General features: G+C 39.4%; 1 protein-coding gene across 3 annotated transcripts in view; it reads left to right on the top strand.

Annotated features, from left to right (window-relative positions):
* The window catches only part of MSANTD2 (Myb/SANT-like DNA-binding domain containing 2), a 33,207-nt gene that overhangs the window by 13,894 nt on the left and 4,682 nt on the right, over window positions 1-14,631 (top strand). The window contains exons 2-4 of one of the 3 annotated variants that reach the window (XM_012001682.1): window positions 6,428-6,517; window positions 10,563-10,818; window positions 12,473-12,533. In XM_012001682.1, the coding sequence (XP_011857072.1) occupies window positions 10,743-10,818; window positions 12,473-12,533 (137 nt within the window). In that variant the 5' untranslated portion in view covers window positions 6,428-6,517; window positions 10,563-10,742. The remainder of the gene's footprint in view (window positions 1-6,427; window positions 6,518-10,562; window positions 10,819-12,472; window positions 12,534-14,631) is intronic. The other 2 variants (XM_012001683.1, XM_012001681.1) reach the window with 2 other exon arrangements.

Here is a 14,631-nt window from a genome sequence, read left to right as displayed (position 1 = left end):
CTCTGAAGGATAAGCTGAGTTCCATACCTCATTTTAGGATTAGCAGAGGCTGCTGTTGCAGCTCTGTCTACTTTAACTTCTTTCTGTGCCCAGCCCTGCTTCTCAGTCTCTCACATGCGTGGTTCCCAAGAGCCTTCCCCAGCAAACCTGCACAGTCTCCTCAGACTCTGTTTCCTGGGACACTCTCTGTTAACATTATTGTTAAGTGGGAATGATGATGTAAATTGCTTAGCCCAAATCTCAGCACACAGTTGGCACTCAGGAAATGGCAGCTATGATTTACCTTCATTACATGGCACGTTGAGCCACGTAAGGAAAATGTTTGGTTTTTGTAGAAGGTACAGAGATATTTTTTCATGTGGCTGTTTCTCTTAGCAATCTTCATAAAGCTAAGAATAGAATATAAAAATTCTACCAAATGAGCTATAAAAATAGTTATGATTGCCTGAATTTATTTCTAACAACTTCCTAAATAAGTTCAGGTCACCCAGGATAGTTGCTTATAATAAAACATGCTTATTTTCAGGTTTTTCTTAGAAAGGATATGTGTCAGGATATGAAGATGTGTTCTTTTCGTACATTGATGACCTGTAGTTTACACTGTGTAAATGCAAAAATATATATATTTTTTGAATGTTTACATTTTCACAAGTAAATGAATCTGGATTTAATGTTTGTACCCAGAGGTCTTGAGGGAAGATTTCAGATAACCTTAGTTTTTGTATGATTTTATCTGCCTGTCAGCATTCTTTTTCTCATAACCAAATGTGTAAAATTTACTAACGGAAACATCTCTATTATAGGTTATCTTTACACTATAGATGGTAGTTTTTAGTAAGAAAATAACAACAGAACTGAGAGAATCACATGGTCAACAGATGAAAGGAATAAAGTGGCCTACTGCTTCAGGGGAAGCCTGCTCTGCACAGTCTCCCTTTTAAACATTGGTCTCATGAATGGAAACACCTTCGTATTTGGGAAGCAATACGATGTTGTAATGGTAAAGCTGTGTGCGGATTTTTGAGGTGGCGGGGGGGTTTTAATTTTTAGACTTGGTTGTCCATGGAATAATTAGTTCGTAGTGGAGGTTGTTTGGGAGTACTTTAACAAAGGCTGGTTCTCCCCGGCTATGCCAGAAATATTTTAGATAATTTTCTTGAATGTGTTTTAGATATCACATGCTAATAAAAGTATCATTTTTAGTGTATCTGAGTACCTCTTTGATGTAGTCCCCCAAGGTGTGAACTTAGAAAAAGATTCAAAGAGGTGCTGACATAGCAACTTCAGAGGTGATGTAGGAGGTCAAATGAAAATAACCTCTAATCCCAGTCAGTTCTTTGCCAACAACTGATTTTTTTTTTTTTTTCCCCTTTCAGGTGAGGAGGAAGTTCTAGACAAATAGTGTTATCTGCTATCTTTGGTGACTGTAGCTACCTGTTGCTGCTTATATACTGAAATAGTTCAGTATACCCTACTTTTTTGACCTGTATTGTTCTAAATAGAAAAGCACTTGAGAATTCCGTGTCTTGAAGGATTCTTGTACCCTAAAGAAGCCCTTATACATGAACATGCATGCTAGGTGTGACTTTCATCTGAGATCATTGTATGAGTGTCTGTGAGAAGCACACATAGCACAGGGTCAGAAGCTTTATGGTTACATGAATTGAGTTCCTTGAGTCATGGAAGATGTTTGTTTTTAACAATTAGTATTGTCCTTCTTTAGGGTTTTTTTCTTAGTAATCTGAATGGGCATGACCCTCAGCTGCTAGCATGAAGGAATCTAGAAAACTTAGAACTTGATATTCATTGACGATCAAAATTTCCTGAATTTTATATTTTTTTAAAATGTTGTTTTTACTTTCTTTTATTTTTTATTTTTATTTTTATTTTTTGAGACAGAGTCTCACTCTGTCACTCAGGCTGGAGTGCAGTGGCACAGTCTTAGCTCACTGCAACCTCTCCCTCCTGGGTTCAAGCAATTCTCATGCCTCAGCCTCCCGAGTAGCTGGGACTACAGGTTTGCATCACCACACTCAGCTAATTTTTGTATTTTTAGTAGAGACAGGGTTTCTTCTGTTGACCAGGCTGGTCTGGAACTCCTGGCCTCAAGTGATCTGCCTGCCTTGGCCTCCCAAAGTGCTGGGATTATAGGCTTGAGCCACTGCACCTGGCCCTGAGTTATTAATATATATTCCAGGCAAGAATCTCTTCTCATGGAGGCAGTACTGACCAGTTATAAACACAAAGTGAGTGAGTCGTTGATAGCCAGATTCAGAATGAAGTGCAAGCTGATAGGATTCAATCCTGGACAGTTCCCCACAAAGACTGAGGCTCCAGAGAGGTAAGATCTGTTTGTGGCGGTCATTCTGTTCGACCCTATTAAAATCAGGAAACAATCGAGTCTTTCCCCCTTCCTGTCTTTGACAGAACTATCTTATATTCTTGAATATTTCACTTGCTTGTTTACTTTGTAAGGCATAAGAAAAAATTTAGACAGGGCTGCAGAGCTCCCTTTGGCACGTGGCCTGCCCGCCCAAAGAAAGCTGTAACAACAGGAATGATAGATATTTTTTTAAAAACCTTGCCCAGCTATTTTCAAAAGGTTTCAGGAGCCCTGCGCATCAAGATTCATTGATTTTATAATTTGTTTTAGTTAAGCAATGAATTTTCTGAAGTTCTTTGCTAAGAAAATTTTTATCCTCTTGCTAGTGATTTACTACTTTAAAATTAGGTTAATTTATGTATTGAATAAATATATACTTTGAATAAGCCTCATGTGATAGGCACTGTTCCGGGCTTGGGGAATAGAGACAACCAAGGTGGACAACATCCTTACCTCATGGAGCTTACAATCTAGTGAAATAACTTCTTAGGAAACATTAAAGTTTCTTAAGTGGCGTTTGATAATTTTCATATGCCAAACTCCTCTTAAAGGAATACTTATTTATCTTTGGGCCTTGGTTCCTCATTTGTTAAGTGAGGAAGATAAACTAGAAGATCTCTAAGGTTCTTTTCCATTCAGAACTTGTATTTTTTTTTATTTTTATTTTTTTTTTAGAGAGAGGGGTCTCACTCTGTTGCCCAAGCTGGAGTGCAATGGCATGATCATGGCTCAGTGCAGTCTCTACATGCTAAGCCCAAGGGATCTTCCTGCCTCAGCCTCCTCAGTAGCTGAGACTGCAGGTGCACACCACCACACCCAGATTAATTTTTTTTTTTTTTTTTTTTTTTTTTTAAGTAGAGACAAAGTCTTGCTATATTGACCAGGCTGGTCTTGACTCCTGGCCTTGAAGCATCCTCCAGCATTGGCCTCCCAGAGTGCTGGGATTATAGGCATGAGCCACTGAGTCCGGCTCCGTAATGTTTAGAAGATGGAGCGTGGTTTGTAATTAGAACCTTAGGCAATTCCACCCACCTTCAGTGGATCAGTGTATTAAAAGAAGTGTTATAAAGAGACATTTGCCAAAGACAGTGATATCAATAGGTGATGGAGAGTATCAAATGCTGCAGGGAAGTCAAATGAGTTAAGGACAAAGTTTGAAGACCATTCAGTTATTAAGAATACATTGGTCGGGCGCAATAGCTCACACCTGTAATCCCAGCACTTTGGGAGGCCAAGACAGGTGGATCACTTGAGGTCAGGAGTTTGAGACCAACCTGGCCAATATAGTGAAACCTCGTCTCTACTAAAAATATAAAAATTAGCCTAGCGTGGTGGTGGGTGCCTGTAATCCCAGCTACTCGGGAGGCTGAGGCAGGAGAATCATTTGAACCCAGGAGACGGAGGTTGCAGTGAGCCCAGATTGTACCACTGCACTCCAGCCTAGGTGACAGAGCGAGACTCTGTCTCAAAAAAAAAAAAAAAAAAAAAAGACATTGATGATCACAATAGGAACAGTTTTAATAGTCATACATTAGACTGTGATCCCCTTGGTTAACGATTGAATTATTGTAGACATTGCCTATTCCTGTGAGACCCTTTAGACATTAGGCGTGTTAAAGCAGGAAAACGTGAGAGCTTCACCATAGAGACTACTGAGGAACATAGTCAAGACTTACTTTACTGTACTTGTTTCTGGATGTGTGTTTTTCTGTTTTAAGTTGTTACTTGAGGTAGTTTATCTGGCATCTATATTGATAATCAGATAATGATCGATCAAGTACTGTGTGATGCAGTTGGAACAGATAATCAGCATAACTAATGAATCATTTAATATTGCTTAATTATCACTTCAGAAAAAAAGATTTCTTGCCCAGCAGGTAGAAAGAAGTGCTGTATTTTTTTTAGAAGAGTAAAGTAATATCCTTGTATGCTTTTACTTTTTTTTTCTTTTCTTTTTTTTTTTTTTTTTTTTTGAGACAGAGTCTCTCTCTTGTCACCCAGGCTGGAGTGCGGTGGTGCGACCTTGGCTCACTGCAACCTCCACCTCCCAGGTTCAAGTGATTCTCCTGCCTCAGCTTCCCAAGTAGCTGGGACTACAGGTGCCCAACACCAAGCCCGGCTGATTTTTGTCTTTTTAGTAGAGACGGGGGTTATACCATATTGGCCAGGCTGGTCTCAAACTCCTGACCTCAGGCGATCCGTCCGCCTTGGCCTCCCAAAGTGCTGGGATTACAGGCATGAGCCACCGTACCCAGCCTTTGTATGCTTTTACTGATAGAAATTATTTCTTTCAAGAAACGGGAATTTGGCTAATTTACCTCTTAAAGGAAATATTAGTGCTGCTTCATCTAAATGAACAGGAGAGTGAGTGAACTGACAATTGTACTTAAAATAGTTGTTCCAATCTTTAGAATCTCCTATAAAACCTTGAGATACAAGTTTACCTTATTTTAGGGTTTCAAACTAATATATGTTCTATTTTATGGAGGAAAGAACTACGTAATGTAGAGCAGAGTTTTTTAACAAGAGGTTCTTGTATGGCTCTTTAGTGAGTCCACGTACCCCCTTGAAATTGTATGTGGCAGGTTGTGTATGTGTGCATGTTTCTGAGGAGCGGATCCATGACTCAAAAAGATTAAGAACTTCTGCCCTGGAAAGGAAAAGCAAAAGATAGAATAAAGACATTTTGAAAAATAAAAACATTTTGTATTTGCCAAAACTTGCTCTGCAGCAGTAAGTCTGAAACAAGTTTGCTACGTTTTTCTTTTTGGTTTTACTTTGTTTAGGCTTTTTTGTTTGGTTGGTTTTAAAGGATTTAGGGGATTGGCAAGTCAGTTTGTCAGATGTCAATGAACAGAAAACCTAAGAAAAAAGGTAGCGAAAGTTCTGCTGGCCCCAGATGGATTTTGCCTTAGGTAATTTCCTAATCATTAGTTACAGCTCTGTGTTAAAAGATGTATATAGAAATTTATGCTAGATTCTTAACATCTTTCTTACTGTGTGCAGAAATGGTTTTTTTATTTATGTATGCTACGTAAGAAATTTTCTTTCCTACTTTTATGCTCACAGTAACAAAATATAGCTGAAGAAATTAATGTTTTTCTTAAAGATATTAAATGGTGTTGTTTTGTTGCCTCAATTAACTAAGAGCAACTAGTTTTAACAGTTACAATAGCAGTAATGTTAAAGGAATAAGACCTTTTCTCAAAGACCTTTGTTGCTTCAAAATACAAATCTGCTTTAGTCTGAGGTATCATTTTTAACAATTTTATAAGAACATCAGTCACTGGAAATTCACTCCCAGCGTCAGTGTCCTCATCTCTTGTGGAGCATGATATGTGATTTTTAAGGCCTTGTTTGTGAATAAGCGTGCTCTTTAATCATTTGGGTAAAAGGAATCTGAAATTTATCATGTGTACTTGGCAGTGGATTAAGATAACTATGTAATCCATTTCTAGTGTGGCCAGCTTGACAACTACATTTGAAAATCTGTTTCACTGCTTGTTTTTTCTTGTAACATTGTTTCCTGCTATTATAACTAAGCTGTCCTCCCTGCAGATTGACTTTATTTTTCATCTGACATCTTAGACTGATCAAGCCAATGTTTTCTAAACAATACATTTATATAGCTGTTATGCCTTATTTCTGTTCCTCCACATTATATTGCTCCATTCCATGTATGGTCAGTTAGCTAGAACAGTGGTTTTGTCCTGGTGAATATTTTATGATTGTATGAAATGGGGCAAGCGTTGAGAAAATTATTAAGCCAATACTGGAATTGGTTGGCATATGCCTTTATGATTTATGTAGTTTGTTTTCCACTTTGCCCTACCAGGGAAGAATTTAATTCTTCCCATTTCCTGAAAGGCAAAGGATTGGAGGACACTGAAGCAAAATAAACCTTAATCTCACCTCAAAAGGAGCTTAGATAATGTCAGGAAGGGCTTTGATGAAACCACTGTCCCTGCTTATAGATCTGATTTTCCAAGCCTTTCAATATTTTATTTGCCCTTTTCTGAACTCTACAATTTCCCTCTCTTGTAGCTGGTTCGATGCCCAGAACTGAATGCTGTGCTCCAGCTGTGGCCTCACCGGTGCTGAATAGAGAGGAAGAGCCACCTTCATAGCTTACATGTGATTCCTCTGCTTATCCAACCCAATACTGGATTTACTTACTTTGGCAAGATAGCTGCATTGTGCACTGTATTTAATGTTACGTGTACTGTAACCCTGGGTCTTTCTCTGCATTGCTGCCGTTAAACCCCCAATCCTGCCAATCTAAAACTCCTGCCTTTGTTTACCTTCCCCCTCCCCCATAGACTCCCCATACATTCATCCACAATGAATGTCATCTTTTTATTCTCTCATTTCCTTTTACTCTAATCTTAAACTTTGGCAAAACTTTCACTCTGTCCTATAAATTGTCAGTTGTCAGCCATCTTATTTTTCTCCCTGCTTTGGTAATGGGACATCTTTCAAGTCTTTTCTCTGGTTCTTTTCCCTTTGCAGTCATGAAGCACTTGGCACGGTGAATTCAGTAAGCATTCTCTTGCCATTGCTTCCAAATCAAATACCATGAACTCCTGGGTTGACCACCTATCAAGTTGTTACCTATGCTTTGGTTCTTCAGTCCAGGTTTTCCTGACTCCTCCTGACCTCTATCCCTACAGCTTCATTCAGGATACAGTATTCTCTCACAACTCTTCCTCCAGGGGGAGACAACAGCATCATGTCAGTTTACCGGGGAGATTTCCGACAGTAAGGAAAATTACAATCTCTAATTGTGAATAGAATCGTTTTTAATAATTTTAAGCACATTTCTGCCCCCACCCCAGACCTTAATTTTTAGAAACGATTCAGCTTAAGTTACTACAAATTTCTAGGATGAGTAAAATAAAGGAAGAAGGAAGGGAAGCAAGGTTTTTGTGTTGAATAGGACATGGTTCTCCCAAGAAAGCCAAACTGAGGTTCTTGTTGGATTTGAGAGCTGTCTGAAATGGGAATTGAGGCTTCGTTTTTGTGAGCATTATTGTAATCTCAGCTCTAGAATAGGTTTTTAAGTTGGCTTATGTAGGACTGTTGACACACACAGTCTTAATGACATGCTTTAGCTAATTTAGAGTATGGAAAGTGTAACCTTTTTTGCTTTATTAGGGTGATAATTGGAAGGTCTCCACAGTTCCTTTTTATCCATCTCTAAACTCCCTCAAGTTTAACTAAATCCTGGTGCTTCTTGTAGTACCAGTCAAGCCGAAGTTTAAGTTCTTACTCTTTTTTTTCTTAGTTGATTTAAATAGCCTCTCCTTGGATCTGTGGTCTTTACTGAACCCAGAAGTTACCTCCTAAGTGCATTTATATCTTGAGAGTGTTAAAATCAGCTGGGAAATCTTTTTTAACATGATTTCAATACATCAAATTCCTATCATGGTTTTAAAAGTTACCAAACATCTTTCCTTCAGGCCCCTGATAGATATTTTACATACCAGCATATTGCACTATTTAAGTGTATTACAAAAGTACACTACAAAGTAAGAGGTAGCAAGATCTGTTAGTGTCTTTTGATAAATTGTAAAATGTATCACCTGACTTTTCTTCCATATCTGTAACCATTAGATACTGCTAGTTTCCTTATTCACAATTACATAAGCCGAGCTCAATTTGGTGGTTCCAAAGAGAGTAAGTCTTTTCTGTGGTTTCCTCCCATGTCTGTTGCCAGAGATTGGTGGCTTTGCTTATGCTCGTGTCACTTCCTGATAAGTGTGGCACCTTTCTTCAAAGGAATGTTAGTTTTATTCCCTGACTTGTGAAATAACCCTCAGCAACAGAGCCAACTGGGCTGTTGTGTGTGCTGAATGCTTTTCTCCAGGCAGTCAGTAAGTAGTGAGCAGTGGCATGGTTTCCTTCTCCATTTATGGCCTTGGAAGGGTGAAAGGGACATGGTTGGGACTCTCCATTTACGGTCCTTGGAGGAGTTGAAAAGAGTGGTTGGGGTGTTCTTGGAGGCAGAAACTAGACATTGTGAGATAAAAATAAATTGGCAAGGGATGTTTGGAATTCAAATTCCAATCCCTGCAAGGAGGGCAGAGGGCGCTGGGAAAGGGGGAGTGTGTAGAAAGTCAAATGAGCTCTGCTGCAGGCATTTGTCTCCTTCCATTGGAAGGTTTGCCCATGACACGTATTTGCCTATATTGTTCTAGAAAGTTTTGTCTTATGTGATTGTGACTGTCTTTTTACAAAGAGGAAGAAGAAACACTTTAATAAAGAGTGTATTGTTGGAAACCTCAGTTCTCTAAGGCATCATTTGAGGCTCTGGAAGAGATCTCAAGAAAGGGAGAATGAGGCAGGTGCTTGTGCAGAGGGTAGGCCGGCTGGCTTTAGGGTGGGAGACTCTTAATTGTTGCTCTGTTTTTGTGTGACGAAGATCATCACACATATTGTGCTTTTGTTATTCCTTTTACCCATCTAGATTTCTGGCTTCAAGGGACAAAGTTTTAAAGTATCTGACAGAGTATCTTATAGATTGTCAACTGTGAATTAAAGATACTGAACTTCCTGGCCAGGTGTGGTGGCTCATGCCTGTAATCCCAGCACTTTGGGAGGCCAAGGCGGGTGGATCACCTGAGGTCAGGAGTTCGAGACCAGCCTGACCAATATGGAGAAACCCCGTCTCTACTAAAAATACAAAATTAGCTGGGCATTGTGGCTCATGCCTGTAATCCCAGCTACTCGGGAGGCTGAGGCAGGAGAATCGCTTGAACCCAGAAGGTGGAGGTTGCGGTGAGCCGAGATGGCGCCATTGTACTCCAGCCTGGGCAACAAGAGCGAGATGCCATCTCAAAAAATAAATAAATAAAGAGACTGAACTTCCTTGGAGGCTCTATAGAGATTACTAAGAGTTGTTTTAGTTTAGTGAAAATAATTAACATATTGGCTTATTGATTGCAATCTCACGTTTAGGAGAAATTTAGTCTGGCAATGCCTATAAATTAAGTCTGAGGTGAACTACTTTTGAACAGTTGAGTTAGAAAGTATTTGGTAGCCACCAGGGAAAAGAGATCTTATTTCAAGAAAATTCTTAGTGAAACTCAGTAAATGAGAAGGGAGATTAGAAGGAACAAAGGGAGGCAGAGATGGGATAGAGACTGGTTGCAACTTAAGTAAATTTGGAAGCTGGGATTAAGCCCTTGGTTTATCTTTTGAAATGCCATGTAAGATAGCATAAGATGTACCATTAAACTCAAGAAACTGGGCTAATAATCAGAAATATGTGTTAGAAATAAAGACCATGGTAAAAATGGAAGGGTTATACAAGAGAATAAAATTATTCAGGTTTTATCTGTGGACTTGCATAATGATATTTATTTGCTGTGTGTCACATGGCAGAAAAGGAAGTGAAATAACACCCCTCTGCCCTGTCCTTCCCCCCAAAAAGAAATCACTGGCTTCATTTGTTGGTTTGTTTATCTGGCAGCTTGAGTTGGTAGAATAGACTAGTAGATTGTCTAGTTTTAGACGTAAGTCTTAGTGTACTGTTTCTTGATCATTGATGTTTGAGACCTGGAATTTGTAGCATTATTGATTTGACCTCTGTTTCAAATTTTAGCGGCTTCCACAAAGACTGAGTTAGTAAGGAATACAACTATGTAAGTAATACGTTTTACTAGCTAATTTGTTTAGGCAATTATTTTTACCCCGTATTCATTCCTTCTTAATCAAGAGTAAGTCAGGTATTCTTTGCTTTGGGAAATTCTTCTTTCTGTCCTCCCTTCCCTCACTTTTTCCAAATTCTGGGCACAATAGCAACTCTCTCTCTTCTGTGGCAGGTGTGCATCCTATTGGCTGGCTGGTATTTCTTGTTTTTTTCCCCCCCCTTATTCTTTTTAAATGGGGGTGGGGGTATAAAAATATGTGTATGGGGTACATGCAATAATGTTGTAATGTTTCTTGTTGTTTAATGGATAATTAATTGCAAAATAATTGTTTTAATTATAACATGTTTGAGTAAATGCTAAATTAGTATTTTTTTCTAATATAATAATGAATTTGAAATCTAGCATTCCTGTAACAATGTGTCTATGTTTGTCTGTCTGTGTCTGTCTAATAGTAATTAATATCTGTGGTCCGTACCTGGAAGAGGAAGTACAGCTTTAAAGGAATAACAAAAGACTTTGTGTCTTAGACCCTTCGCAGGTGTTACAGTCGGGTGAAAGAACATGGTGTTGGGAAAAGAAAGAGCAGTTACACATTTGAACAGTTGGAACAGGTGTTTGGTCAGGGAGGATGGGATGCTCAGCCCTGCCAGCCTGTACTTATTAACAGTAGTGGCTTGTACCAGGAGCTGGAGTCAGATGGCAGCACTATGGAGGACTATTCACAGGAGGACTGGGGAAACCACAGTCAGGATCTCCATGGCTATCCAACAGATCAGGAATTGGGTAAGAAAGCCAACATATATGATACTTACATTTGTGTGTATTTATATACCTTTATGTATGTGCACCCGTACTACTTATCTGTAAATATCTTTGGTACTGTTCCTTATAGTGGCCAGCACGAGGCATAAAGGGCATCTCTGCCTTGTATGTCTTTTATGAATTTGCACGTCCCAGTCTGTTTGGGGCAATATAGGCATCCTTGGTTTAGCCTTAAACTGCCAACTGGTGCTTGATGTTGTTCATTTGGCAAGTTATTTACCAGCAAGATTCCCAAAGACACAGAATAATTTCTAATTCTGAGCTATACAAGTACCCTCCGTGACAGGTAACATCCTATGCAATTCTAAGTATCCTGTACCTTCTAGTTCTAAGATGACTGCTAAGATAATGACTCTTGGCCCAACTGCTGTAGATGTAGTTCTTAGGAATTCCTTCCTTTATTCCAAATATATTTTTCTTTTCTGTTTATGATTTGGAAAAGGTCTTCTCCCAGACTTCAGCCTGAACAAAAATTGAGGGGAAGCCTCCATTTATCTTCAGTAGAGCTGATATTTGAACTGTGTGATCATATTCCTTCACACTTCTTAAGGGATCCTGCTGGAATGATTTATACAGTCATAGGCATTAAAAATGGAAAATAAAATTCCTGGTTATGAAATGTAAACTTGTAAGGCCTAAGAGTGTATATGTAGTTGTGGGGTTTTTCTGTTTCTTTGCTCATTACATGCTCCAATTTTTATTTTCATAATTTGATTGCATAATTTGGAAGTACTGATCAATCAGCCATTATACATTAAGAGCAGGTTGTGTAATGAGTGCTCACTTAGAAGGATATGTTCTTGCTCCCAGCCCTTGGTGCTCAGGCAACCCCCAAGGAAGTATAGGTCAGATTGGCAGTATAAACATGCTCCCTGAGCTTTAGATAAAAGTCCATGGGCTCTGTTTTTTTACCAAATTCTTGATGATAGAAAAATGTTAATTCCAAAGAAAAAGGACTAAATGCTAATATGTTTCTTAGCAATGTTGTTTTAAAAATATTCCTCAAATATTGGAAGACAGTGAAAGAAGAAAGAGGTTATAAAACTATAAGACTAACAGCGTATAAGAGATGGACTTAACGATTAGAAGAATAAAAGGGGTAGATGGTAAGCGATCACTACCGATTAATTTCAAAGGAGTAATAAGGTCTAAATTACTTTGGCATTCCATAACACTGGTTTTGCCATAGAGAGTTAAGTCACTCAAACCTTTGGGAAAAAAGCAATATGCAGAATGTGTTGATCCTGATATTGGGGGAATAATTGCTTTATAAAACCTACATAGAAAATCTAAATAGAACAGAATTATTTTTATTCTTATCCTTTTAAAATCATGTCTGCAGTGAAATTAAGCTTTAAGCTCCTAGCTGGAAATCCACTGGTGACCTTGAAGAATTTTATACTTGTCGAGCTGGTTTCTGATCTTGCATATGAATGTATGCATCTCATTATATAAGAGCTATATTTATAAATCTGATATTGGGCAGTGTTTGACACTAGAATAAAAGCCTGGTTTTGGAAAGTATGGGATGATCAGTAAACATAGCTACTTATCTACATACATGCATGCCACAACTTAGGAAAACATAACTTGTTTCAAAATATTTGCTTTTCAGATGAAATACCTGTCACAAAGAGAACATTAAAAATAAAACAAGAGTCTTCTGAAGAAGCACAGTAAGTAGATGCTTCACCTTTCCAGAAAGTGTGTCTGCCTAAGTTTAATGACCATTGGGAAGATCAGAAAATTTTAGACATGTTATGAAAGTTCCGGCCATTCACCAAGGAGGCATGTCTATTCATTCTTTAGATTTAATCAGGGACTCACTTAAAGCTATTAGAAAGCATCGCAAACATAGCATCACTGGTAATTCCAAGAACTGTGATGTCTATACATTCTTCTTCTTTTTTTTTTTTTTTGTCTCGCTCGGTTACCCAGGCTGGAGCGCAGTGGTGCAATCTCTGCTCACTGCAAGCTCCACCTCCAGGGTTCACGCCATTCTCCTACCTCAGCCTCCAGCGTAGCTGGGACTACGCAGCTATGTAGTTGGTGGATGCCTGCCAACACGCCCAGCTAATTTTTTGTATATTTAGTAGAGACGGGGTTTCAACGTGTTAGCCAGGATGGTTTCAATCTCCTGACCTGGTGATCCGCCCGCCTCAGCCTCCCAAAGTGCTGGGATTACATGCGTGAGCCACCCACCGCGCCCAGCCAGATGTCTATACATTCTTTCACGTCTTAGCTTAACTCTTCCAGTGATTAGCTAAAATGTTGATAATTTTGTATAGAAGAAGAAATAAATGTGTTACAGGAAAGCAGGCGTGTTTATGGTGTTTGACTGTGTGTGGATGTGGACATCTGGATGTTTAATTAAGGCACAAAGATGAGTCACAGGAACCTGAGTTTTTCTGAGGTTAGGTGAAATGAGAGACAGACCAGAGGGACACCTGAAGTATTTTGGGAATCAAAAAGAAAGCTCTTAGATGGCCTATTATACATTTGGAGAAGAAAGCAGTTGCTAGAGGAAAGTCTAAGAAAGTCCAGGGACAGGGTCCTCCCTGGTCCACACAACTTGATCTTCCCCGAGTTTAGCATTATCTTTTGTGCAAGGACATCGTAGTTCTTGGAATTACCAGTGACATTATATTTGTGGTTCTTTTTAATAGCTTTAAGTGAGTCCCTGATTAAATACAATTACTGAGGGGAATATACTGACAGAGAATTTATAGGGAAAGTAAGGAACACCATTCATTTTTTTCACCTGTTAACCTTGGAGTATTGTTAGCACCCACTCATTCTTGGGTGCTTCATCCCACACATGTGATCTTGATGTCTGAGAGATGGCAGAGAAGAGGCAAAAAGGGCTGTGATAGGTGACAGGCAGCACAACAAGAAAGCACTAGTTGTTTTTTGTTTGTTTGTTTGTTTGAGACAGTCTTACTCCATCATCCAGGCTGGAGCGCAGTGGTGCAATCTCGGCTCACTGCGAGCACCTGTAATTCCAGCCTGAGTAGCTGGGACTACAGGCGCGTCACCATGCCCGACTAATTTTCATATTTTTAGTAGAGACGGGGTTTTGCCATGTTGGCCAGGTTGATCTCGAGCTCCTGACCTCAAGTAATCCACCTGCCTCGGCCTCCCAAAGTGTTGGGATTACAGGCGTGAGCCAGTGTCCGGCCACATTAGTTGTTTTTATTCAGCAAGCCACCACTATCACCTCCCCTTTGTAAATGCTCGTTTCTTTTTCAGAGTCTCTCTTTGGAATCAAAGAATTCCCGTTGTCATCTGATTCCATGTCTGAGAAGAGGGTGAGAGTTCAGGGATGAGGAGTTTTTCCCCCAAATGGTAGCCATTATTTCATTTCTCAAAAAAGAAACTAATCGCCCACATCAGTAAGTTTAAGGCCATTTCTTATTGGGAAGTAGTTGTCTCTTAGGAGTGTGACATCAAAGTGTACCAAAGGAAGGGAAACTGATTATTGTTGTAAAAAAAATAAGTTAGGCATGATGGCTCACGCTCCCGCCTTTAATCGCCGCACTTTGGGAGGCTGAGGTGGGTGGATCACTTGAGGTCAGGAGTTTGAGACCAGCTAGCCAACATGGTGAAACCCTGTCTCTAGTAAAAATACAAAAATTAGGCCTGGTGCGGTGGCTCATGCCGGTAATTGCAGCACTTTGGGAGGCTGGTGCAGGCGGATCATGAGGTCAGGAGTTCAAGACCAGCCTGGCCAACATAGTGAAACCCTGTCTCTAAAATACAAAAAATTAGCCAGGC

This window comes from Mandrillus leucophaeus, unplaced genomic scaffold (assembly GCF_000951045.1).
Source record: "Mandrillus leucophaeus isolate KB7577 unplaced genomic scaffold, Mleu.le_1.0 Scaffold669, whole genome shotgun sequence".
Classification (NCBI taxonomy): domain Eukaryota; kingdom Metazoa; phylum Chordata; class Mammalia; order Primates; family Cercopithecidae; genus Mandrillus; species Mandrillus leucophaeus.
The sequence above is the reverse complement of the archived record's forward strand: the minus strand, read 5'-3'. Positions and strand labels throughout refer to the sequence as shown.